Below are 27126 nucleotides of genomic sequence, written 5' to 3'. Positions count from 1 at the left end.
CCCTGTACAAAAAGTGTAGATGGGCCTCTTTGCTAGAAGAGTAGATAGGTCCTGTAATGGAAGAGTGGATTGGTCCCTGTGCTAGAAGAGTAGATAGGCTATGTTGAAAAATCAGTGGATGGGCCCCTCTGCAAGAATTGTACATGGGTCCTTGTGATAGAACAACGGATGGGCCCTGTACAAGAAGAGTAAATGGGCTCCTGTGCTAGAAGAGTAAATAGGCCCATATGTTAGAAGAGTAGCTGGGCCCCTGTGCTAGAAGAGTAGCTGGGCCCCTGTGCTAGAACAGTAGTTGAGCCCCTGTTCTAGAAGAGTAGATAGGCTCTGTGCTAGAAAAGTACATGGACCCCAGTATAAGAAGAGTAGATGGGTCTCTGTGATGAAAGAGTAGATGTTCCCCTGTGCTGGAAGAGCAGGTAGGCCCCTGTACAAAATCTGTAGATGGGTCCCTGTGCTAGAAGTGTAGATGGGCCCCTTTGCTAGAAAACGTACATTATTTCATGTGCAAAAATTGTAGATAGGCCCATGTGCTATTAATCTAGATGGGCCCCTTTGCAAGTAGTGTAGATCAGCCCCTGTTAGAAAACTAGATGGGCCCCTGTGCTAGAAGAGTAGATGGGCCCCTCTACATGGACTGCTGTGATAGAAGAGCATATTGTCCTCTGGGCTAGAAGAGTGAATAGGCCTCTGTACAAGAAGAGTAGCTAGGTCTTTGTGCTAGAAGAGTAAATAGGGCCTTATGTTAGACGAGTATATTGGCCCCTGTACAAAAAGTGTAGATGGGCTTCTTTGCTAGAAGAGTAGATAGGTTCTGTAATGGAAGAATAGATTGGTCCCTGTGCAAGAAGAGTAGATGGGCCATGTTGCAAAAAAAGTGGATGGGCCCCTCTGCAAGAATTGTAGATGGGTCCTTGGGACAGAACAACAGATGGGCCCCTGTACAAGAAGAGTAAATGGGCTCCTGTGCTAGAAGAATAAATAGGCCCATGTGTTAGAAGAGTAGATGGGCCCCTGTGCAAGAAGTGTAGATGGGCCCCTGTACAAGAAGTGTAGATGGACCCCTGTGCAAGAAGAGTAGATGGGCCCCTGTGCTAGAAGAGTAGGTGGGCCCATGTGCAAAATTTGTAGTTCTTGTTCTAGAAGAGTAGATAGGCCCCTGTGCAAGAAGTGTAGATGGACCCCTATATAAGAAGAGTAGATGGGTCCCTGTGATGAAAGAGTAGATGGGCCCCTGTGCTAGAAGAGTAGCTGGGCCCCTGTATAAGTAGAGTAGATGGGCCCCTGTGCTAGAAGAGTAGATGGGTCCCTGTGTAAGAAGTGTAGATGGACCCCTATATAAGAAGAGTAGATGGGTCCCTGTGATGAAAAAGTAGATGGGCCCCTGTGCTGGAAGAGTAGGTGGACCCCTGTACAAAATCTGTAGATGGGTCCTTGTGCTAGAAGAGTAGATGGACCCCTGTATAATAAAAGTAGATGGGTCCCTGTCATGAAAGAGTAGATGGGCCCCTGTGCTAGAAGAGTAGCTGGGCCCCTATGCTAGAAGAGTAGATTGGCCCCTGTGCTAGAAGAGTAGATGGACCCCTGTATAAGAAGAGTAGATGGGTCCCTGTCATGAAAGAGTAGATGGGCCCCTGTACTAGAAGAGTAGATGGACCACTGTATAAGAAGAGTAGATGGGTCCCTTACTTTCCAATAGCTCATCATAGAACCCCCTTTATGTCTCTATGGTCCATGAAATTCATTAGCTCAGTCCTTTACATGCCATCCAATAGACAGTAGCTGCTTTTCGGGTGGCAGTTGTGCCCCTTTCTTGCTGCTGCATCGGTTGCACATGTGGCAGGATAATCTAGAGATAGAGGACCATATCTCCTATTACCGACTTCTGTGTCACATGTGCAGCTTACTTTGAAGTGACTTTCTCTAGTTGATAATAATATGTGATTTTTTTTACACTTTTTAGCCAGAAGGTGGCGTAAATTTCATCAGAACCTTCAAGAAACCGAAAGAAGATCAAGCGATAAATCTCCCCAAAAACTTGGTGGAACTGATCCAGAACGCCAGCTATGTCCAGTCCAGTGACTCCAAAGTCTGGCAGTATTTTTACGACTTGAAGGGTAAATATCTCCTATACTAAATGTAAATGCTTCCTGTGGGTCTTTTGAGATCTACCCCATTCTCATCTACGAATGGTCAAAGTTAAGCCGGGCCATCTATTATGTAAAAACCAAATCAAGGCAGCAAAGATTGAGGCAGAGAGACTCATTGCCAGAGAAAGTAAAAATAACCCCAAAATATTCTTTAACTACATAAATAGTAAAAAACTAAAAAATGATAGTGTTGGCCCCCTTAAAAATAGTCTGGGTGAAATGGTGGATGAGGATGAGGAAAAAGCCAATATGCTAAATGATTTTTTTTCAACCGTATTTACACAAGAAAATCGCATGACCGAAAACATGATTAGTGATAACAAAAATTCTCCAGTAAATGTCACTTGCTTAACCCAACAGGAAGTACGGCGGCGTCTAAAAATCACTAAAGTTGACAAATCCCCGGGCCCGGATGGGATACACCCGCGAGTACTGCAGGAATTAAGGAACGTCATAGATAGACCATTATTTTTGATCTTTAAAGATTCCATAATAACAGGGTCTGTACCACAGGACTGGCGTATAGCAAATGTGGTGCCAATATTCAAAAAGGGGACAAAAACCGAACTTGGAAATTATAGGCCAGTAAGCTTAACCTCTACTGTGGGTAAAATCCTGGAGGGTTTCCTAAGAGATTATATACTAGAGTATCTGAAGAAGAATAACCTCATGACCCAATATCAACATGGGTTTACGAGGGACCGTTCCTGTCAAACTAATCTGATCAGTTTTTATGAGGAGGCAAGTTCTGGACTGGACCAAGGAAATGCAGTGGATGTTGTGTATATGGACTTTTCAAAAGCTTTTGATACGGTTCCACACAAAAGGTTGATACATAAAATGAGAACAATGGGGATAGGGGAAAATATATGTATGTGGGTTAAGAATTAGCTCAGTGATAGGAAACAAAGGGTGGTTATTAATGGAAAACACTCAGACTGGGTCTCAGTTAACAGTGGGGTACCACAGGGGTCAGTATTGGGCCCCTTTCTTTTTAACATATTTATTAATGACCTTGTAGGGGGCATACAGAGTAATATTTCAATATTTGCAGATGACACTAAACTCTGCAGGGTAATCAATACAGAGGAGGGCAATTTTATATTACAGGAGGATCTATGTAAACTAGAAGCTTGGGATGATAAATGGCAAATGAGCTTTAATGGGGATAAATGTAAGGTAATGCACTTGGGCAGAGGAAATAAAATGTATAATTATATCCTTAATTGTAAAACACTGGGCAAAACTGTAACTGAAAAAGACCTGGGTGTATTGGTGGACGACAAGCTCACGTTTGGTGGCCAGTGTCAGGCAGCTGCTGCAAAGGCAAATAAAATAATGGGATGCATTAAAAGAGGCATAGATGTTCATGAGGAGAACATAATTTTACCTCTATACAAGTCACTAGTGCGACCACACTTAGAATACTGTGTACAGTTCTGGTCTCCGGTGTATAAGAAAGACATAGCTGAACTAGAGCGGGTGCAGAGAAGAGCGACCAAGTTATTAGAGGACTGGGGGGTCTGCAATACCAAGACAGGTTATTACACTTGGGGTTATTTACTGTGGAAAAACGAAGGCTTAGGGGTGATCTTATTACTATGTACAAGTATATGAGGAGACAGTACAAAGACCTTTCTACTGATCTTTTTACTCTGAGGACGGGGACAAGGGGGCATCTTCTACGCCTGGAGGAAAGAAGGTTTAATCATAATCACAGACGCGGATTCTTTACTGTAAGAGCAGTGAGACTATGGAACTCTCTGCCGCATGATGTTGTAATGAGGGATTCACTGTTAAAATTTAAGAAGGACATGGATGCCTTTCTTGAAAAGTATAATATTACAGGTTATAAATACTAGATTCCTTGATAGGGCATTGATCCAGGGAACTAGTCTGATTGTCGTATGGAGTCGGGAAGGAATTTTTTTCCCCAATGTGGAGCTTAGTATTTGCCACATGTTTTTTTTTTGCCTTCCTCTGGATCAACATGTTAGGCTATGGGTGGAACTAGATGGACTTAGTCTTCCTTCAACCTTAAAAACTATGTTACTATGTTACTATTTTTGGGTGGGATTTATTGTGGAATTTTTGGCCCAAATTTTGTATGATTGTTTCCAAAAATGTTTCAAAGTTCTAGTAAATTCAGGATTGTTGGCAACTATGTGCTTAATCCTTTAGCCGATTCACCAAATATTCTCGATAGTACCCACCTCAGCCTGGCGTCTACAAGAAATGGGCACACCAACAACCTGGCGGAAATCTAAGCTGAGACACGTCAATAGTGTTAAAGGCGTTGTCTTCCTTCAAAAAAACATTTTCCTATAGGCTCAATTATCGTAAAAACAAACAAAACACATTTGTGCTTTACTTACCCTCCCAGCTCTAATACTGAGTCTCTGGTGCAGCCGTAGTCTTTGTTGTTTGGCTGCTACAGTGATTACCACGTTGACACCGCTGCAGACAATCACTGTGCTCAACGGCTTGTGCCTCTTCATCAGCAGAGCTCAGTGATTGGATGCAGCAATGTTGATGTGAAGTCAACGCTACAGCCAAATAACGGAACCTAAGCGCTGGACCCAGGGAGGGAAAGTAAAACTCAGTTTATTTTATTAAAGGAAACTGAACTTATGGGAAAAAGGTTTTTGAAAGAGGACTACCCATTTTTTTTAAAAAAACAAACAAACAAAAAAATCAGCACCACACATGCCTACAGAATGTTTGTGGAGTTGCAAATCAGTCTCACAAAAAAAAAAACTTATTGCAGTACCAGACATAACCTATAGATAGGTGTGGTGCTATTTTTGGAAAAAAAAATCATGTTTTTATACTGTAATTCTGTATGTTTCCTGCTCCCAAACCACATCACTCAGGTCATCACTAGAGTCTGGTCTCTCAGGTCTTCACTAGTGTCTGGTCTCTTGGGTCTTCTCTCAGGTCTTCACTCGGGTCTGGTCTCTTGAGTCTTCACTCCGGTCTGGTCTCTTGTGTCTTCACTCCGGTCTCGTCTCTCGGGTCTTAGCTTGGGTCTGGTCTCTCGGGTCTTAACTCGGGTCTGGTCACTCGGGTCTTCATTCGGGTGTGGTCTCTCGGGTCTTCATTCGGGTGTGGTCTCTCGGGTCTTCACTTGGGTCTGGTCTCTCAGGACTTCACTTGGGTCTGGTCTCTTGGGTCTTCACTCGGGTCTAGTCTCTTGGGTCTTCACTCGGGTCTGGTCTCTCAGGTCTTCACTTGGGTCTGGTCTCTCAGATCTTCACTTGGGTCTGGTCTCTCAGATCTTCACTTGGGTCTGGTCTCTCAGGTCTTCACTTGGGTCTGGTCTCTTGATTGTTCACTCGGGTCTAGTCTCTTGGGTTTTCACTTGGTTCCGATCTCTCAGGTCTTCACTCGGATCTGGTCTCTTAGGTCTTCACTTGGGTCTGTTCTGTCTTCACTTGGGTCTGGTCTCTCAGGTCTTCACTCGGGTCGTCACAGTAAGTAGCCAACAATAAGTAGGGGGGTCCTTGTGAGTTACCCGCAGTGTTTGAGTTTTTGGGGTTTTTGGTGTTTTTTCTTCTTTTTATTTTAAAAGGTAAAGGCTTGAATTGTACTTTAAAAGGGTTCTCCCAACATATTAAGAGGGTCCCTTCATAACACCTGATCTCATTGATCAGGCGTGATCGTTGGGCATACCTGGTATTAAGTCTTTAACTTCCCTGCAGTGACACCGCAGGAGAAATTAAGTATTACACTATTCACATCAGTGGGTTGTCCGAGCAATGCAGAACAGGATAGGTCCTCCAGAGAGAGAGATGCTCTTTGGAATCACTTGCCAGCCTGGCCATGAGATGATGATCTTGAACAGACAAATCCTTCTCTATTAACTCAGAATTCCCTAATTGGGAATATAAAAATGAGTTTTCCAAACTGGACAATCCCTTTAAATAATTATTATTATTTTTGCCCATAACTTAAATGTGCTTTATCCTTAGACTGATGGAGGTCGAGGTCATGTGTTGTAATATTTTCTTTGCTACATTTCTTGGAAAATGTGAATGTCTCTCTTTTCTTAGATGAAAAGAAGCAGATGTTGGGTTATTTCATGTAATATTGTCTCACCTTTCACGAAACCGCTGACACACATTCTGTACCGGCGGCAGTGGTACAGAACATATCCTACACTGTTCACCCCAAATGTGGGGGCTGATAAACCTTCTTCTCCTTAGTTCACCTTCTTCAGGATATTCTGGGCCATGAGCAGCTCATGTCGGAGCATCTCCAGTGACTTTGTGTCAGGTCGTCCTCTTAAACGTCTATGTATCTTTTTCTAACTTTTTAAAACTTTATAAACTGTGTTAGGACCCGCATTAACCCCTCCTTGCCGTGGACAGTTTTTTTAAAATATATTTTTGCGCTTTTGTTTTTTCCTCCCCGTCTTTCAAAAACCATAACTTTTCTATTTTCGCCATTTTTCACGACTCCACAAAAACTTTTTTTTATCTTTCAACTTTGTGAATGATTCTTTCTTTTTAAGGTATGGAGCTAACTTTTTTATAGGATCTCATTTTGGGGTACAAACACCATTTTGATTGCTTTTTACTATTTTTTTTGGAGGGAACTGGTGTTTTAATTGTAATTTTTTGCTTTACAGTGTTTAAAGTACGGGTTATAGAACTTTATATCTTGGTGGATATGACTTTTGTGCACGTGGTAAAACCAAATGTGTTTATTTATTTATTTTTTTCTTATTCTTAATTATTTTTATTTTAAATTATTATTATTATTTTTTTATATATACAGTGGGTGCGGAAAGTATTCAGACCCCTTTAAATTTTTCACTCCTTGTTTCATTGCAGCCATTTGGTAAATTCTAAAAAGTTCATTTTTTTTCTCATTAAAGTACACGCTGCACCCCATCTTGACTGAAAAAAACAGAAATGTAGAAATTTTTGCAAATTTATGAAAAAAGAAAAACTGAAATATCACATGGTCATAAATATTCAGACCCTTTGCTCAGACACTCATATTTAAGTCACTTGCTGTCCATTTCCTTGTGATCCTCCTTGAGATGGTTCTACTCCTTCATTGGAGTCCAGCTGTGTTTAATTAAACTGATAGGACTTGATTTGGAAAGGCACACACCTGTCTATATAAGACCTCACAGCTCATAGTGCATGTCAGAACAAATGAGAATCATAAGCTCAAAGGAGCTGCCCAAGGAGCTCAGAGACAGAATTGTGACAAGGCTCAGATCTGGCCAAGGTTACAAAAGAATTTCTGCATTACTCAAGGTTCCTAAGAGCACAGTGGCCTCCATAATCTTTCAATGGAAGAAGTGTGGGACCACCAGAAGTCTTTCTTGACCTGGCCGTCCAGCCAAACTGAGCAATAGTGGGAGAAGAGCCTTGAAGAGAGAGGTAAAGAAGAACCCCAAGATCACTGTGGCTGAGCTCCAGAGATGCAGTAGGGAAATGGGAGAAAGTTCCACAAAGTCAACTATCACTGCAGCCCTCCACCAGTCGGGCCTTTATGGCAGAGTGGCCCGATGGAAGCCTCTCCTCAGTGCAAGACATATGAAAACCCACATAGAGTTTGCTCAAAAACACACGAAGGACTCCCAGACTATGAGAAATAAGATTATCTGGTCTGATGAGACGAAGATAGAACTTTTTGGTGATAATTCTAAGTGGTATGTGTGGAGAAAACCATGCACTGCTCCATCACCTGCCCAATACAATCCCAACAGTGAAACATGGTGGTGGCAGCATCATGCTATGGGGGTGTTTTTCAGCTGCAGGGACAATTGAAGGAAACATGAATGTGGCCAAGTACAGTGATATCCTGGATGAAAACCTCTTCCAGAGTGTTCTGGACCTCAGACTTGGCCGAAGGTTCACCTTTCAACAAGACAATGACCCTAAGCACACAGCTAAAATAACAAAGCAGTGGCTTCAGAACAACTCTGTGACCATTCTTGACTGGCCCAGCCAGATCCCTGACCTAAACCCAATTGAGCATCTCTGGAGAGACCTGAAAATGGCTGTCCACCAACGTTCACCATCCAACCTGACGGAACTGGAGAGGATCTGCAAGGAAGAATGGCAGAGGATCCCCAAATCCAGGTGCGAAAAACTTGTTGCATCATCCCCAAGAAGACTCATGGCTGTACTAGCTCAAAAGGGGGCTTCTACTCAATACTGAGCAAAGGGTCTGAATACTTATGACCATGTGATATTTCAGTTTTTCTTTTTTAATAAATTTGCAAACATTTCTACATTTCTGTTTTTTTTCAGTCAAGATGGGGTGCAGAGTGTACTTTAATGAGAAAAAAATGAACATTTTAGAATTTACCAAATGGCTGCAATGAAACAAAGAGTGAAAAATTTAAAGGGGTCTGAATACTTTCCGTACCCACTGTATGGATATATAAATATATATATATATATATATATATATATATATTTATTTTTTTTTAATTATTATTTTAATTTACTTGAATTTTTAAAATTCTTTTATATGTTTTAAAACTTTTTTTTTCTTTATTTTGTACTTGATCGCTTGTTCTGCGTACTGCCATACCACTGAATTGCAGCATACGGGTAAAATGATGATCTCGTATGAAGCTCAGCTTATGGCTTCCAACAATGACGATTCATGGGCTCCTCGCCATTGTGTTGCAGGGAAGGAGGGGTGGGGTAATAGGCGTCTAAAAACTTAAAAGTCGTATTCCAACCTGTATAAGTTATCCGCTAATAAATGGATAGATAATAACTGTTAAATCGGTCTGGATCCCACCACTGGATCCCCCGATGGTCGCAAAAAAACAGAATAAAAAATGGCCAACTTCAGAGCAGCGCTCGACTATTTCCAGGTATCCTTGAACGCTTCTGAAATTTTGATCCCGGGGCAATTACCCTTTTTGCCGTTATTATAGTCGAGTTGTATGAATAAATTTCCAGCACCTTTATTACGTTTATGGAACCGTTTCTCTGCGATTGGCTCATGCATATATTTATATATGTGGTACATTTCAGGGTCTAGAGAGTTCATCTTCCCTGGAGGAACCATACAGTGGGCTCGCTACCGCAAAAATGGGGTTGGCCTTAATGATACCGAGAAAATCTACAGTGAATCCGTCAATTCAGTAAGTGCTACACTGCATATTTTTTATTGGGTGACCCAGGGGTTAGTGACGGTAATCCTGTTAATATTCCTGGTGGTCTAGAGTGATCTAACAATTCCTGGTCTAGGGTAAAGAAGGGGGTAATAATAATGTTATCTATTATCCATAGTGGTCTAGGGGGATTATTGGTTAATATCTATTAACCTGGAAGGTCTAAGGTTTATTGATGGTCGTCCTGGTGGTCTAGAGTGATGTAACAATTAATACCTGATCTAGGATAAATAAGAGGGTAATAATAATATTATCTATTATCCATGGTGGTCTAGGGGAATTATTGGTTAATATCTATTATCCCGAGAGATTTAAGGGTTAGTGATGGTAATCCTGGTGATACTCCTGGTGGTCTAGAGTGCTATAATAATTATTAACTGGTCTAGAGTAGAGAAGGGGGTAATATTGTTATCTATTATCCATGGTGGTGTAGGGGGATTATTAGTTAATATCTATTATCATGGGAGATCTAAGGGTTATTGATGGTAGTCCTGGTAATATTCCTGGTGGTCTAGAGTGATGTAACAATACCTGGTCTAGGGTAAAGAAGAGAGTAATAATAATAATAATATTACCTATTATCCATTGTTGTCTAGGGAGATTATAGGTTAATATCTATTATCCTGGGAGATCTAAGGGTTATTGATGGTAGTCCTGGTAATATTCCTGGTGGTCTAGAGTGATGTAACAATACCTGGTCTAGGGTAAAGAAGAGAGTAATAATAATAATAATATTACCTATTATCCATTGTTGTCTAGGGAGATTATAGGTTAATATCTATTATCCTGGGAGATCTAAAGGTAAGTAATAGTAGTCCTAGTAATATTCCTGGTGGTCTAGAAAGTAGTTTTTCAGGTAATTCTTGGTCTAGGGTAAAGAAGGTGGTAATAATAATATTATTTTTTTATCCATGGTAGTTTAGGGTGATTAATGGATGATATCTATTCTCCTGGGATATCTAAGGGTTAGTGATAGTAATCCTGGTAATATTCCTGGTGGTCTAGAGTGGTATAATAGTTATTAACTGGTTTAGGGTAAAGAAGGGGGTAATATCGTTATCTATTGTCCATGGTGGCCTAAGGAGATTATTAATTAATATCTATTATCATGGGAGATCTAAGGGTTAGCGATGGTAATCCTGGTAATATTCCTGGTGGTCTAGAGTGCTATAACAGTTAATAACTGTCTATTGCAAAGAAGTGGGTAATATAGTTATCTATTATTCATGGTGGTCTAGGGGGATTATTGGTTAATATATATTATCCTGGGAGATCTAAGGGTTATTGATGGTAATCCTGGTAATATTCCTGGTGGTCTAGAAAGTAGTTTTCTGGTTAAATCTTGGTCTACAGTAAAGAGAAGGGGTAATAATATTATTTTTATTCATGGTAGTCTAGGGTGATTATTGGTTAATATCTATTATCCTGGGAGATCTAAGGGTTAGTGACGGTAATCCTAGCAATATTCCTGGTGGACAAGAGTGGTACAACAGTTAATATCTGGTCTAGGAAAAAGAAGGGAGTAATAATGTTATCTATTATCCCTATTATCCATGATGACCTAGGGGGATTATTGGTTAATATCTATTAAGCTGGGAGGTCTAGGGGTTAGTGATGGTAGTCCTGATAATATTCCAGAGTGGTATAACAGTTATTAACTGGTCCCGGGTAAAGAATGGGGTAGTAATATTATTTTTATCTAAGATAGTCTGGAGTGATTATTGGTTAATATCTATAGGTCTAGAGGTTATTGATTGTAGTCCTGGTAATAGTCCTAGTGGTCTAGAGTACTTCTGTAGGTAATTCCAAGTCTTGCGTAAAAAAAAAAATGGGTAGTAATATTATTTATTATTCATGGTGGTCTAGGAAGATTATGGGTTAATATTTATTATCCCTGGAGGTCTAGGGTGGTTTAGTGGTTAGCACCCTTGATGTGAAGGTGAAGTTTTGGTGTTGAAGGTCTGGATCTGGGTGAACTTCAGAAGTTCTCTCTCCTTTTTACGGAGGATTTTTAAGAACATGTATTTTTTGTCTTCCAGCATGATGACACCCTTACCCTGGGTACCCTACGAATAAAGTCAAACGGTCTGAGGCAGCCGCATTTCCATTTCAATGCACATGAGATGGGATACGTCATCAGCGGATGTGGCCAAGTAAGTGTCCATGCAGGAGATCGGGACAATGGTCACCAGGACCATTCATCTGCACTAATGGCTACACATATGGGGATTACTCCCTTTATCTATATGTGTGATATTATACAACATGCTATATACATTTAAAGGCAGCACTATCTTCGCCTAAATTACATATAGAGAGATACAAGAACACAGTACTATCTGCACCTGCATTATTTACTAAAAGAAACAGGGAGGCAATATTATGATGATCTACATAATTTACCGGTAAAGAGAGGATGACAGTGCTATCTGGACCTACATAATTTAATGGTAGACGGAGGAAGGCAGTACTGTCTGAGTCTACATCATTTACAGGGTGAGACAAGGAGATGGTTGTATCTGTGCTTATATAATTTATAGGAGAGACAGGGAGATAGTACTAAATCATTTATTGGAAAAGACAAGGAGATTGTGGTACATATGCCTATATAACTTACAGAAAAGACAGGGAGGCAGTACTGTCTGTGCATAGACAATTTACAGGGAGAGACCAGGAAATGGTACTATCTGTGCCTGTATAATTTACAACAGAGACAGAGAAGCAGTACTACATCATTTACAGGGAAAGACAATGAGATTGTGGGTATCTGTGCCTACATACTTTACAGGAGGGACAGGAAGGCAGTACTATCTGTGCTTAAATAATTTACAGGGAAATACAAGGAGGCAGTACTGTCTGAGTCTACATCATTTACAGAGAGACAAGGAGATGGTTGTATCTGTGCCTATATAATTTATAGGAGAGACAGGGAGATAGTACTAAATCATTTACAGGGAAAGACAAGGAGATTGTGGTATCTATGCCTACGAAACCTACAGGAAGGCAGGGAGGCAGTACTGTCTGTGCATAGACAATTTACAGGGAGAGACAAGGAGATGGTAATATCTGTGCCTGTATAATTTACAATAGACACAGATAGGCAGTACTTCATGCTTCAAACATGCCTCAATCACACCAATCCTCAAAAAGCCCTCCCTTGACCCATCCTCCGTGTCTAGCTATTGCCTCATATCACTTCTCCCTTATGCCTCAAAACTACTGGAACAACACGTCCATTCTGAACTGTCCTCCCACCTCTCCTCCTGCTCCCTCTTCGACCGCCTACAATCTGGCTTCCGACCGCATCATTCCACTGAAACTGCCCTGACTAAAGTCACCAACGACCTACTAACCGCCAAATCTAAGCGATACTACTCCGTCCTCCTCCTCCTCCTGGACCTGTCATCTGCCTTCGACACAGTGGACCATTCCCTCTTACTCCAGACTCTCTCATCTCTCGGCATCACAGACTTGGCCCTATCCTGGATCTCTTCATACCTAACAGACCGGACATTCAGTGTCTCCCACTCACAGACCACCTCCTCATCTCACCCCCTATCTGTCGGTGTCCCCCAAGGCTCAGTTCTAGGACCTCTGCTCTTCTCCATCTACACCTTCGGCCTGGGACAGCTCATAGAGTCTCATGGCTTTCAGTATCACCTCTATGCTGATGACACACAGATCTACCTTTCTGGACCCGATATCACCTCCTTACTAACCAAAATCCCACAATGTCTGTACGCTATTTAATCTTTCTTCTCTGCTAGATTCCTAAAACTTAACATGGATAAAACAGAATTCATCATCTTTCCACCGTCTCACTCAACCCCCCAGCTGACCTAGCCATCATATTCAATGGCTGTCCACTCTCCCCAGTCCCTCAGGCTCGCTGCCTCGGGGTAACCCTGGACTCTGAACTCTCCTTCAAACCACATATCCAAGCCCTTTACACTTCCTGCCGACTCCAACTCAAAAATATCTCCCGGATCCGCACATTCCTCAACCATGAATCTGCAAAAACACTAGTGCACGCCCTCATCATCTCCCGCCTCGACTACTGCAACCTCCTGCTCTGTGGCCTCCCTTCCAACACTCTCGCACCCCTCCAATCTATCCTAAACTCTGCTGCCCGACTAATCTACCTGTACCCCCGCTATTCCCCGGCCTCTCCTCTCTGTCAATCTCTTTACTGTCTCCCCATTGCCCAGAGACTCCAGTTCAAAACCCTAACCATGAACCATGACATACAAAGCCATCCACAACCTGTCTCCTCCATACATCTGTGACCTAGTCTCCCGGTACTTACCTGCACGCAACCTCAGACCCTCACAAGATCTCCTCCTCTACTCCCCTCTTATCTGCTCCTCCCACAATCGTATACAAGATTTCTCCCGTGCATCCCCCCTATTCTGGAACTCTCTACCCCAACACATCAGACTCTCGTCGACCGTGGAAAACTTCAAAAAGAACCTGAAGACCCACCACTTCCGACAAGCCTACAACCAGCAGTAACCACCACTCCACCATACCGCTGCACGACCAGCTCTACCCTCACCTACTGTATCCTCACCCATCCCCTGTAGATTGTGAGCCCTCGTGGGAAGGGTCCTCGCTCCTCCTGTACCAGTCGCCGTCACATTGTGTTCAAGATTATTGTAATTGTTCTTGTATGTATACCCCTTCTTCACATGAAAAGTGCCATGGAATAAATGGCGCTATAAAAATAAATAATAATATTAATAGTAATACTTCATCATTTACAGGGAAAGACAAGGAGATTGTAGGTATCTGTGCCTATATAATTTACAGGAGAGACAGGAAGGCAGTACTATCTGTGATTAATTAATTTACAGGAAAATACAGGGAGGCAGTACTACATCATTTATAGGGAAAGACAAGGAGATTGTGGGTATCTGTGCCTACATAATTTACAGGAGAGACAGGGAAGCAGTACTATCTCTGCTTAAATAATTTACAGGGAAATACAGGGAAGCAGTACTGTCTGAATTCACATAATTTACAGGGCTAAATGGGGAGGTAGTATTATCTATGCCCACATCTTATACAGAACATGCAGTATTATGTGTACCTACATAAGTTACAAGGAAAGACAGAGAGGCAGTACTATCTGTGCCTATATCATCTATAGAGAGATACAAAGAAGCAGTGATATCTGTACTATCTATAGCATTTATAGGGTTATACATATTTTCCTAAATGAGTTATAGAGATAAAGGAAGGCCGTATTATTTGTAGCTACATCAGCTATCAGGGAAGCAAAAAGAGACAGGGAAGTAGTACTATCTGTACCAAAATCATTCATAAAGACAAACAAAGGGGTAGTACTATTTCTATTTACATAATTTAAAGTGAGCGACATAGTGACAAATGTAGGCATATAATTTACAAAGGGGTAATAACATTTCTATTTACAGTTAGGGGGTAATAGTATTATCTGTGCCTACATCATTTACAGGGATAGACAAAGGGGCAGTACTGTCTGTACCTACTGTAAAACTTTTACAGGAAGACCATAATGAGGGTGCTACAGGAAGAAGCAGGAAGGCAATATTATCTGTAATTAAATCATTTGCATAGTGAGAAGAGAAGGCAGCACTATCTGTACCTACATTATTTAAAGAGATAGTACTATCAGCATTTACAGGGAAAACCATAAAGGCAAAATTATCTGTACTAAGTAAGAAAGTAGGAAGACAGTACTATATGTGCTCACATCATTAACATGGAGAGACAAGGGAGCAGTACTGCCTGTGCCTGATTCATTTACAGGGTATCTGTATGTTTTTTATTTCTCAGATTGGAATAGTTGGAGACAAACCCGTCCAGGACTTCTCAATTGGTATTGGTGATGTGTTTTTCTTCCCAATTGGAACCCAGCATTACATCAAAAGCACGTGCGATGAGGATTTATTCATGATTCTGGGCTTCAGTACCGGAAACCAGGTGCGATGTTGTAATGACTATTTTACTGTTTTTATGATTATTCATCCTGTTACCTTTAATATGACCTTCTAATCAAATTTATGCATTTTGGCAGCTGGAAACACTGGATATGGATGACTATTTCCACGCCACATCCGACCACATCCTCGCACAGTTATTCTTAAAGAAACAGAGTGAATTTAAGAAGATTCCGAAGTTTAAGGAGGATCAAGCGGTGAATCTACCATAAGCCCCAATATCCATCACCCACAGGCCCTTACCGATACCTGGCCGGTCAAGTACTGGTATAGGCTGACCACATGGACTCGATCCTTTGTATATAAATCACCCTTATGATGTTGGACTGGCTGAGCCAGTTATTTCATTACAAATATTTTTCCCAATGACTTTTATAGACTGGTCATATTTTTATATTTTGGAAGAATTACATCGGAACTTGGAAAATTCAACCCACAAGAAGTGAATCGTATGGAAGTGATTGCACAGGGTTAATGCTGATGGGCAAAGCATAATGGAGCAAATGTATTTTATAGAGTCACATCGGAAAGTTACTAAGTATCAACAGCTCCCACCATGTAATACTACATTTGGCCAGCAGTGGCCACTATAGGGAAAACGTACAGCTGGTAGCAACTGATCAGACGATCAATGGAACGATTTCAACTTAAAAATGTGTTTTCTTTTGAGTTTTTCAGCATGTAAGTCCCCTTCTCAGGATCAGGGTCTATATACTGAGGTACTAGGAAGAAAGTATGTGGACAACTATGAATCCCATGTAAATGAGAATCCATACTTGCCCACAGGGTCGATTTAAGTGGAGCAAGCCTATTACCTGAACCTATAGAGGAAAGGGCTATTACAAAACCCACCCTAAAGTGCGCCCATGGGAGGACTTGTCGTCAGGTTTAAAGTGACCAATTTTTGTTCTTATTTTATTTCCGCTGCATCCTTGAGTATTCCCCCTTTTTTTTTTTTTTAGAATCCACCTTATGGTTCCAGAGATATCCACCTTTTTATTTAGTGCTACTTTTTATGGTCTTTACTAATGTCACGGTATGTCAGGTGTGACAGACAGTCGCTCTGGAGCCGGCTCTAGAAGGTCACTGTGCTTGGCGTTGCAAACGCCTTCTTGATCCCCTCATCTCTGTTGTATAGTGATATCCTTCTCTCTTTAGGACCGAGCAGTGACCTCCACCTTCTGCTACTGATTGACACACACCCTTTCTTGGTAGTTAAAAGACTCTCAGTTTCTCCAGAGAGTCGCCGGTGATAGCTCTATGTACCTCTGTCCAGGCTTGGAGCACTAGCAGCTGGCTAGTAGTTTCTTCTATCTCTGTGGTATAGTGATATCCTTCTCCCTTTAGGACCGAGCAGCGACCTCCACCTTCTGCTGCTGATTGACACACCCTTTCTTGGTAGTTAAAAGACTCTCAGTTTCTCCAGAGAGTCGCCGGTGATAGTTCTATGTACCTCTGTCCAGGCTTGGAGTTCTAGTAGTCAGCTAATTTCTTCTCTGGGTGCCCTTGGAGGACAGTTTGTGTCATCTCGCTGGTGTCTGCTCAAGCTAAGTGTATCTCCTTTGTTTGTTTACCTTGTTGTCTTTAGTTTTAGAGGGGCCTGACTAGTGCTCACCCCATCCCCTCCCTACCTAGAGCCAAGCTCTAGGGACATTCAGGGATTAGGTTCCTGCTCGGCAATAGGTGCGGAACCTATATAGGGATGATAGGGTAGTCAGGGTGATATTAGATCTGCCTAGGGGTCTCCACTCCCCCCTTTCCCTAGTTTTTGGGCTCCCTTCCCCCTCTTTCCGTCATTATACACTTGTGCCTTCCCTCACCTTGTGTGACAAGTAAGGATGCATGACTCACAGGATTATAATTCAGCGCTGCCTGAAGACACGCCCCTGAGGATCCTGAGAGCACCGCCCCCTTGGTAAAGACCATAACAATTAGCACTAACTGGTCACTTTTGATCTGATGACAGGTCCTCTTTTTATATGTCCCAATTTTGGGCTTTAAAAGTTTAGTAAGTATGGAGAATACATAGTTTATACACTGAGAAAATATTCTAAAAAAAATGTCAAAATCCAGGTAGTAAACACTTTTCTAAGCTGGACAAAATATAATAAAATGTAATATATGTAAAGGATTGAAAGCTCCTCATGGGCCGGCTCTATGCTAATATATAACATCTAGAGCGGGAGGTGTTGCCCATATTTACCAATCAGAATTCAGCTTCAAAGCAGGACTAAAAATAAAAGCAGTAATCTGATTGGCTGTTATGGGCAACAGGCCTTCATATATAAGGGCCATTGTATCTAGTCTATACTGTGATCCCATGTTTTTATGGGCTTATTATGTGTACATAGCTGAGAATTATGGTTTTATATATAACGTTTCACAAATAATATATAATGAATGAATATTTGCCGCCTAGAGCGGATATTGGTAATATTTTGTGTTCCTTTTTTTTATTTTATTGGGACAGGATCCTGATCTCTTGGGCGTAGGTATGGAGGGACATCAGGAGGATCTAAAAATATTGTTTAAAACGACATTTCTTGTTGTAGGCCTTTCTCATTTATACAGCAGACACCCTAAACAAATACAGGCCTCGACCAGAAGCCCTGTATAATCACAGACCCCAGACTAGTCCCGCTAAATAAGCACAGACCCTAGAAAAGACTGCTTTATAAGCACAGACCTTAGACCTAGCTCTCTAAATAAGCACAAACCATGGGAAAGACTCCCTAAATAAGCATAGACCCCAGACCAGACCCCGTTGATAAATATAGGCCTAAACTAGAACCCCTAAATGAGCACAGAATCTTTAAATAAACACAATTCCAAGACCTGATCCCCCTTGGTAAATAAATGCCTAGACCAGACTCCATAAATAAAGATCCCAGAGCAGAATAATAAATACAAACTCTAAACTAGATCCCCTAAATAAATACAGACCCAATATAAGATCCCCTCGATTATTACAGTCCCCAGACCAGACCCCCTAAATAAAAACAGAACTCAGACCAGATCTCCTAGATAGACCTAGAACCTTGACCAGACTTCCTAGATAAACACAGGACCCAGACCAGACCTCCTAGATAAACACAGAACCTAGATCAGACCTCCTACATAAACAGAGAACCTAGACCAGACCTCCTAGATAAACACAGAACCCAGACCAGATCTCCTAGATAAACAGAGAACCTAGACCAGGCCTCCTAGATAAACACAGAACCTAGACAAGACCTCCTAGATAAACACAGTAAACACAGGACCCAGACCAGACCTCCTACATAAACAGAGAACCTAGATCAGACCTCCTAGATAAACACAGAACCCAGACCAGACCTCCTACATAAACAGAGAACCTAGACCAGACCTCCTAGATAAACACAGAACCCAGACCAAACCTCCTAGATAAACACAGACCCAAACCAGACCTCCTACATAAACACAGACCCTAGACCAGACCTCCTAGATAAACACAGAACCTAGACCAGACCTCCTAGATAAACACAGAACCTAGACCAGACTTCCTAGATAAACAGAGAGCCCAGACCAGACCTCCTAGATAAACACAGAACCCAGACCAGACCTCCTACATAAACAGAGAACCTAGACCAGACCTCCTAGATAAACACAGAACCCAGACCAGATCTCCTAAATAAACAGAGAACCTAGACCAGGCCTCCTAGATAAACACAGAACCTAGACAAGACCTCCTAGATAAACACAGTAAACACAGGACCCAGACCAGACCTCCTACATAAACAGAGAACCTAGATCAGACCTCCTACATAAACACAGAACCCAGACCAGACCTCCTACATAAACAGAGAACCTAGACCAGACCTCCTAGATAAACACAGAACCCAGACCAAACCTCCTAGATTAACACAGAACCAAACCAGACCTCCTACATAAACACAGACCCTAGACCAGACCTCCTAGATAAACACAGAACCTAGACCGGACCTCCTAGATAAACACAGAACCTAGACCAGACTTCCTAGATAAACAGAGAGCCCAGACCAGACCTTCTAGATAAACACAGAACCCAGACCAGACCTCCTACATAAACACAGACCCTAGATCAGACCTCCTAGATAAACAGAGAACCAAGACCAGATCTCCTAGATAAACAGAGAACCAAGACCAGATCTCCTAGATAAACACAGAACCCAGACCAAACCTCCTAGATAAACACAGAACCTAGACCAGACCTCCTACATAAACACAGACCCTAGACCAGATCGCCTACATAAAAACAGAACGTAGACCAGACCTCCTAGATAAACAGAGAACCTAGACTAGACCTCCTAGATAAACCGAGTGTTACGGATCCGGGTGGTGGAACCTCTGCGCTGCGGTGCAAGGAGGGACCAGAGGGGCGTAAATAGGTATCAACTCGGACCGATCAAGGCCGTACGGCGGCACAATCGACTCCTTGACCAGGGAAGGACCGAGCAGAGGGACCAAGTGCTACTCTGGGGACCGACCTTGTATGAGAGCAGGTGACTCCCACGGGTCAGAAGGCAGGGACTGACCGGTACAGCAGATGAGCACGGCAGGCAGGCTTGACGGGTGATCCGGGCAGACGGATTGGCAGGTAACAGGCAGGAGCCTATAGGTAGGCTGTCAGGCAGGCATGGCTGGTGACGGGCAGGAGCATCTAGGTAGGCTGTCAGGTGGTCACGGCAAGTGACGGGCAGGAGCCTCTAGGTAGGCTGTCAGGTAGGCACGGCAAGTGACGGGCAGGAGCCTCTAGGTAGGCTGTCAGGGGGTCACGGCAAGTGACGGGCAAGAGCCTCTAGGTAGGCTGTCAGGTAGGCACGGCAAGTGACGGGCAGGATAAATGGACTGGCCAAGCCCATAGACAGACTAGCGGACTGGGCTGTAAGCAGACTGTCGGGCTGGACTGGTAATCAGGCTGGCAGACTGGACTGATAGTCAAATAAGTAGAAAAAGGTTCCGGCACTCACAAATAGATACAAAGAGTCAATAGTATAAATTCCAAAAAATTCTTTTAATGATTCTCCAATAAATGATTGCCCAACGTTTCAACCCCACCGCGGTTTCATCAGGGGCTTCAGATCAACTGATGCAAGATCATAAAAATAAACAGAGAGAAGCAAAGTATTAATGCTATATAAGCTAATATCATAATAATTGGAAAACCATAGAAATGTTTACATTCTTATAATCAATAAAATGTATACTGATTAACATAATAACGAAGAAGCTGAAAAAAATGAATAAATCAATATCCCACAAGACAAAATGACAGAGCAAGTATTATACTGTGGAATACATTAAGGAATAATATACGTGTTTTGGACTGATAGTCAGGCGGACTGGACTGGTAGTCAGACAGGCAGCAGGACCTGTGGGCTGAAGCAGAGTAAAGCATACAGAGCAACAAACTTGCACGGGCACCTCCATTTTGGAGGAGGTGCCTTTTAAATGAGAGGTCCTCCGGCCATTGGCCGGGGACTCCTTAGGATGGGGCGCGCGGCCCCTTTAAGAGAGAGGGAGCACGCGCGCACGCGCCTTAAGCACAGTGCCCGGGGAGCTGCGCGTGGCGGCAGCAAGAGAGGCAGGAGCGCCAGAGGACGCCGGGCAGGGAGCGTGGCGGTGAGTGGAACTGCGTCTCTGCCTGTCAGGGGGCAGAGATGCCGATACTACACCGAGAACCTAGACCAGACCTCCTAGATAAACAGAGAACCTAGACCAGACCTCCTAGATAAACAGAGAACCTAGACCAGACCTCCTAGATAAACACAGAACCTTGACCAGACCTCCTAGATAAACATAGCAAACACAAGACCCAGACCAGACATCCTAGATAAACACAGAACCTAGATCAGACCTCCTACATAAACAGAGAACCTAGACCAGACCTCATAGATAAACAGAGAACCTAGACCAGATCTTCTAGATAAACAGAGAACCTAGACCAGATCTCCTAGATAAACAGAGAACCTATACCAGACCTCCTAGATAAACAGAGAACCTAGACCAGGCCTCCTAGATAAACAGAGAACCTAGACCAGACCACCTAGATAAACAGAGAACCTAGACCAGACCTCCTAGATAAACAGAGAACCTAGACCAGATCTCCTAGATAAACAGAGAACCTAGACCAGACATCCTAGATAAACAGAGAACCTAGACCAGACCTCCTACATAAACAGAGAACCTAGACCAGACCTCCTAGATAAACACAGAACCCAGACCAAACCTCCTAGATAAACACAGAACCTAGACCAGACCTCCTACATAAACACAGACCCTAGACCAGACCTCCTAGATAAACAGAGAACCCAGACCAGACCTCCTAGATAAACAGAGAACCTAGACCAGGTCTCCTAGATAAACAGAGATCCTAGACCAGACCTCCTACATAAACACAGACCCTAGACCAGACCTCCTAGATAAACAGAGAACCTAGACCAGATCTCCTAGATAAACAGAGAACCTAGACCAGGCCTCCTAGATAAACAGAAAACCTAGACCAGACCTCCTAGATAAACACAGAACCCAGATCAGACCTCCTAGATAAACACAGAACCTAGACCAGACCTCCTACATAAACACAGACCCTAGACCAGACCTCCTAGATAAACAGAGAACCCAGACCAGACCTCCTAGATAAACAGAGAACCTAGACCAGACCTCCTAGATAAACACAGAACCTAGACCAGGCCTCCTAGATAAACAGAGAACCTAGACCAGACCTCCTAGATAAACACAGAACCTAGACCAGGCCTCCTAGATAAACAGAAAACCTAGACCAAACCTCCTAGATAAACACAGAACCTAGACCAGACCTCCTACATAAACACAGACCCTAGACCAGACCTCCTAGATAAACAGAAAACCCAGACCAGACCTCCTAGATAAACAGAGAACCTAGACCAGGCCTCCTAGATAAACAGAGATCCTAGACCAGACCTCCTACATAAACACAGACCCTAGACCAGACCTCCTAGATAAACAGAGAACCTAGACCAGATCTCCTAGATAAACAGAGAACCTAGACCAGATCTCCTAGATAAACAGAGAACCTAGACCAGGCCTCCTAGATAAACAGAGAACCTAGACCAGGCCTCCTAGATAAACAGAAAACCTAGACCAGACCTCCTAGATAAACACAGAACCCAGACCAGACCTCCTAGATAAACACAGAACCTAGACCAGACCTCCTACATAAACACAGACCCTAGACCAGACCTCCTAGATAAACAGAGAACCCAGACCAGACCTCCTAGATAAACAGAGAACCTAGACCAGGCCTCCTAGATAAACAGAACCTAGACCAGTGTTATGTTCTGCTACCAGAGCTAAGGAAAGAGAGGAGATCTGTCCCTACGATAGAACTCAGCTTTATCCCTACGATCTAACAGGGGACCTGATCCTGCGATCAGACCTGCTAAAGTCCTAAGCTAGTCTGTACGGAGACCTATAGATGTGGGGAAGGAATCCCTACAAGTACTAAGGACTGGGAGGAAAATGGGACACCTCCTAACAGAAATAGTAGCAGACAGACAAACAAACAAAATATATAGAACACTGAGGTCCGTAGACCAAGCAAACTAACAGAGTTAGATACAGAGCACAGGCTAGCTAGAAAGTAATTATACAATGAAGTCCAGCAAAGCCAGAAGGGCGGAGCAGGATTAAATAGGCCAACAAGGTCATGTGACCAGCAAAGGAAAAAACCTAAGAGCAAGGTTCTAACAACCAGACCTCCTAGATAAACACAGAACCTAGACCAGGCCTCCTAGATAAACAGAAAACCTAGACCAGACCTCCTAGATAAACACAGAACCTAGACCAGGCCTCCTAGATAAACAGATAACCTAGACCAGGCCTCCTAGATAAACAGAGAACCTAGACCAGACCACCTAGATAAACAGAGAACCTAGACCAGGCCTCCTAGATAAACAGATAACCTAGACCAGGCCTCCTAGATAAACAGAGAACCTAGACCAGACCTCCTATATAAACACAGACCCTAGACCAGACCTCCTACATAAACACAGACCCTAGACCAGACCTCCTAGATAAACAGAGAACCCAGACCAGACCTCCTAGATAAACAGAGAGCCTAGACCAGACCTCCTAGATAAACAGAGAACCTAGACTAGACCTCCTAGATAAATACGGAACCTTAACCAGACATCGTAGATAAACACGGAACCAATACCAGACCCCTTAAATAAACACAGAAAACCACTGACCAGGCCCCCTAGATAAATACAGACTCCAGACCAGAACTCCTAAATAAACAGAACCCAGCCCCTGAATACTATGTACAGAAAATATATACAGACCCTCATTATAGTGGATATACGGATACAAATCCTTCACTAGTGGCCCGCAGTGACCGGATGATTATGTGGCTCGGAGGCAGGGGGGTCTTCTACATACCCCAGGACACAACCAGAGGGGGATTGATCAACATTCAGACCATAAAAAGTATTGAGAGCCGGAAGAAGCATGAGATCACGCGAAACATCACGCTGCCATTGTTTTTTCCTCCATGTCTGTGCTCCTCATGCGTTAAGCGAATAAAGCGCCGAGTGCCGCTAGCTCCTATCTGCGATCCTCTGAATTTGTGTGAAGCCCAGCTGTGCTTGGTATCACAGATCCTAGAAGGGTGTATTGAAGGATTCCTCCACAAGAGGCCCCCATAACCATTCACACATCTCCACCGTCCACCTCAGACCACCAGAGGGAGCCCGTTAGGGATAGAGAAAAGGGAAGGTGGAGCCAGGCAGCAGTCAGTCTAGACTGGAGTTGACAGAAAGCAGTTCCTCTGGAGAGTTCAGCAAGTACAAAACTGAATGCAGAGTCGAGCTCAGTCAGTCTGTTGAGAGAGTTCCTGCAGAGCGAGACACAGAAATAGGTCAGTCTGCAGTGGAGCACAGTCCAGGCTCAGTTGTAGCTCAGAATAGTGAGCTTTAGGTGTGCTGGCGCCATAAGATCGGTGAAGCGCGGCAAGCTGCCGTTAGTGTGAGTAGCCTATTGAGGGCCCGAGTAGGCCGAAGGCGAGTAGAGAGTTAGTTCATAGGGGGCAGAGGAGCTTAACTGGCTCACCCCGAAGAAGCAGTTACCGGACACCGGGTCCGAAGCTTACCGGGATCTCCACGACCCAGTAAGATAAAACCGGAATCCCTGGAGAACTACAAGTCTCAGGATCGCTAAAGTGCTGATACGTACCAGAGCCAGGAGACACATAGGTTGGGAGCATGCAATCCAAGCGAAGGCCCTACCACAAGGTCAGCCAGCGCAGGACAGAGACAAAGTTAGGCCTAGCACCAGGCAGGTCAGAAACTTACTACGCAGAAGCCAGAACCAGGAGGCCCAAAACCTGCTCATTGTGGAGGATCCAGACATACACCCTTCACCCTACAGTGCTCCGGGGAGTGCCTGAATTTCCATCAGTAAAAGGTACTGAAGTGACTATCATGTCTGTCCCTGGTCTTGCTCCGGCCCGGCGTAGTCTCTCTGTCCCGCATCCCCGTTCATACACTGCCCTGAGGCCCAGCTCCACCTGTGGGGATCTATACCATCCAGCTGCCTTATCACCGGCCTCAGTGGACTGCGCAGCGCTGGTGATCCTCACCAGAAATCACAGGTGGCGTCACAAACTCTTTTATAAACTTAACATCTATCAACGCCTTTTTAAAGAGAGACCCCAGAGTACGGGCCCGGGAGCCGACCACCGCGACCTCCTTAAGGCTAAAGGCCCGGGTAACCGAGTCATCCCCTGGGCTAGTCATTTGCTCCTGTGTTGACGCTCATTACCTGAGCACCACAAGATCTGGTCTCCTGGATTATTTTTGCAAGATTTATAATATTTGCCTCCTGGAATTGTCAGATGTGTTAGCAGTGCCAGCGCGGTTCACTCATTCTCTTACCAAGATAAACCGTATTGATGAGTGTAACCATTCCCATAGAACAGCGCCATAACGTGGGGGCATGAGCACGTCATATGGAGCAACTCCGCATTGTGTGCTCTGCATCTCTGACACAAGGGAGAATCTCAAAGCCCAATATTATGCAAAAATGGTGTCTTATATACCTTGTGTATCATATATAGGTAAGGCACATGATGAGCCTCGCTAAGGGAACGCAGGGGTGTCCTATCAAGTATCCAGGGCTCCACCTTTATAGGGCCACTTACTGGGCTCCTCGGTGCTGATATGATAGAATCCCTGTTTTCTCTGCTGCAGATCTAGCAGTTCTCTGAATGCTGAGCTCTTTATAATCCTGCCCACAGCACTGATTGGCAGCTTTCTGTGTGTGCACTGTGCATAGGCATAAAGCTGCCAACAAGTGTTGGGTGTGGGGTTGCACAGAGCAGAAGGACTACATTTCTCAAGAAAACTATTCCAGCAGTGATGCGACCTTCAGCAGGTACCTGGCTGCCATTGCAACGCGATCTCAGGACGCTGATGGGAGCCAGTATGCACCAGCAGATTGAAAGCAGAGGTTATATAGTCAACACCCGTGGCTGGAGCTCATCTCCGGCCGGGTCTGTTATAGATGCGATGTGTTTAATAAAGCCGATATCTGCTGCTCTCCACATACGATGACTCCCGCAATCACATTACATGATATTGTCTTAAAGGGTTAACGAGCCTTGCTACATGACTTAGGATAAGAAGCCAATCCAGAAACTCCCATTTGCAGACATGTGTTTCAGGGTGTTTGCCCCTCATTAGTGCAAAGCAAGGAGATTTGGTTTAGCTGAGTGAGAGGCCTCTGATAAGTGGTTCAAGGTGGAACGTTTCTCCTTGTGGAGAGCGCTGAGCTGGCGTAGGGAGACTTTAATGTCCTGCAATGCTCCTCTGGGTATTTAATGTTACATTTTATTTTGGTCACTGCAACTCTGTCCAAAAAAAAAAAATGCAACAAGCGATCGAAACATCATATCCACCCCAAAATAATAAACAGTCATGCAAGTCTGGAATAGCTGTAATCGTACTGATCTGAAGAAACATCGGGTCATTATATATAACACAAAGAACGATGCACAAATAAAATCCCAAAAAAACAACGGTGTTTTTGTTCACCATTTCACCCTATTCGGAATTTTTTTCCCGTGTTTTTCAGGACATTCTACGGTCAAAATCAACTCGTCCCGCAAAGAAACAAAAGTGTAAAAAATGGAAAAATCAAAGGGTTAAATACGCAAGTGAATTCATCAGAGAGGAAAAGAACACGAACTTTGGTGCCACCTAGTGGAGGTAACAATCAGTGACTGACCCTTTAAATAGGTGATAATAGGAAGAAAAAACAGACACTTGTTTGGTGGGGGGTTGTCTCTCATCAGTGCAAATCAAGGGAACTGTTTGGCTGGGTGAGAGGCCTCTGACAGGGGATCATATTTAAACCCCTAGAGGAGCATTGCACGGCCTATAAAGTCTCCCGACACCAACTTTCCGCTCTCCAGAAGGAGAATATCCCCCCCCAGAACAGTACTAATGTCATGAAATTTGACTTTTTTTCACTATGGAAATACACCTTAATAAGCGGTTTATGACATAACAATACAAGGAGTGTAATAATCTATCATACGTGTGATCAAAGGATCAGCCGCTTAAAGAATATGGACACTTTTGGCAACTTTTTTTTTTTACTTAAATGATTGAATATGGGGTAAAAATAGTTTTTAATCGGGTGTCATTAAAAACCCCCCCCACAACGTTTGGCTTTTACATGGACTTGGTGTCCCTTGCATATTGCTGGCTGCAGAATGAGTTCACTGAGAATCCGCCAGTGAGTTCGTTCTTTGAGCTTGTAAATCGGTGCTTATTAATAATTACATAATCAATTGAAATGAACA

At 43.3% G+C, this 27126-nt stretch overlaps 1 protein-coding gene across 1 annotated transcript in view; it reads left to right on the top strand.

The window, feature by feature from the left end:
* The window catches only part of DYNAP (dynactin associated protein), a 32006-nt gene extending 11352 nt beyond the window's left edge, over positions 1-20654 (top strand). Inside the window, exons 5-9 of the mRNA XM_073681227.1 lie at positions 1961-2114; positions 9161-9270; positions 11340-11453; positions 15118-15264; positions 15359-20654. Of these exons, the coding sequence (XP_073537328.1) occupies positions 1961-2114; positions 9161-9270; positions 11340-11453; positions 15118-15264; positions 15359-15493 (660 nt within the window). The 3' untranslated portion in view covers positions 15494-20654. The remainder of the gene's footprint in view (positions 1-1960; positions 2115-9160; positions 9271-11339; positions 11454-15117; positions 15265-15358) is intronic.
* The last annotated feature ends 6472 nt before the right edge of the window (positions 20655-27126 follow it).

Source organism: Phyllobates terribilis, unplaced genomic scaffold (genome assembly GCF_046119375.1).
Source record: "Phyllobates terribilis strain yellow unplaced genomic scaffold, ASM4611937v1 Scaffold_1__5_contigs__length_1240528914, whole genome shotgun sequence".
In the NCBI taxonomy this organism is placed as follows: domain Eukaryota; kingdom Metazoa; phylum Chordata; class Amphibia; order Anura; family Dendrobatidae; genus Phyllobates; species Phyllobates terribilis.
The sequence above is the reverse complement of the archived record's forward strand: the minus strand, read 5'-3'. Positions and strand labels throughout refer to the sequence as shown.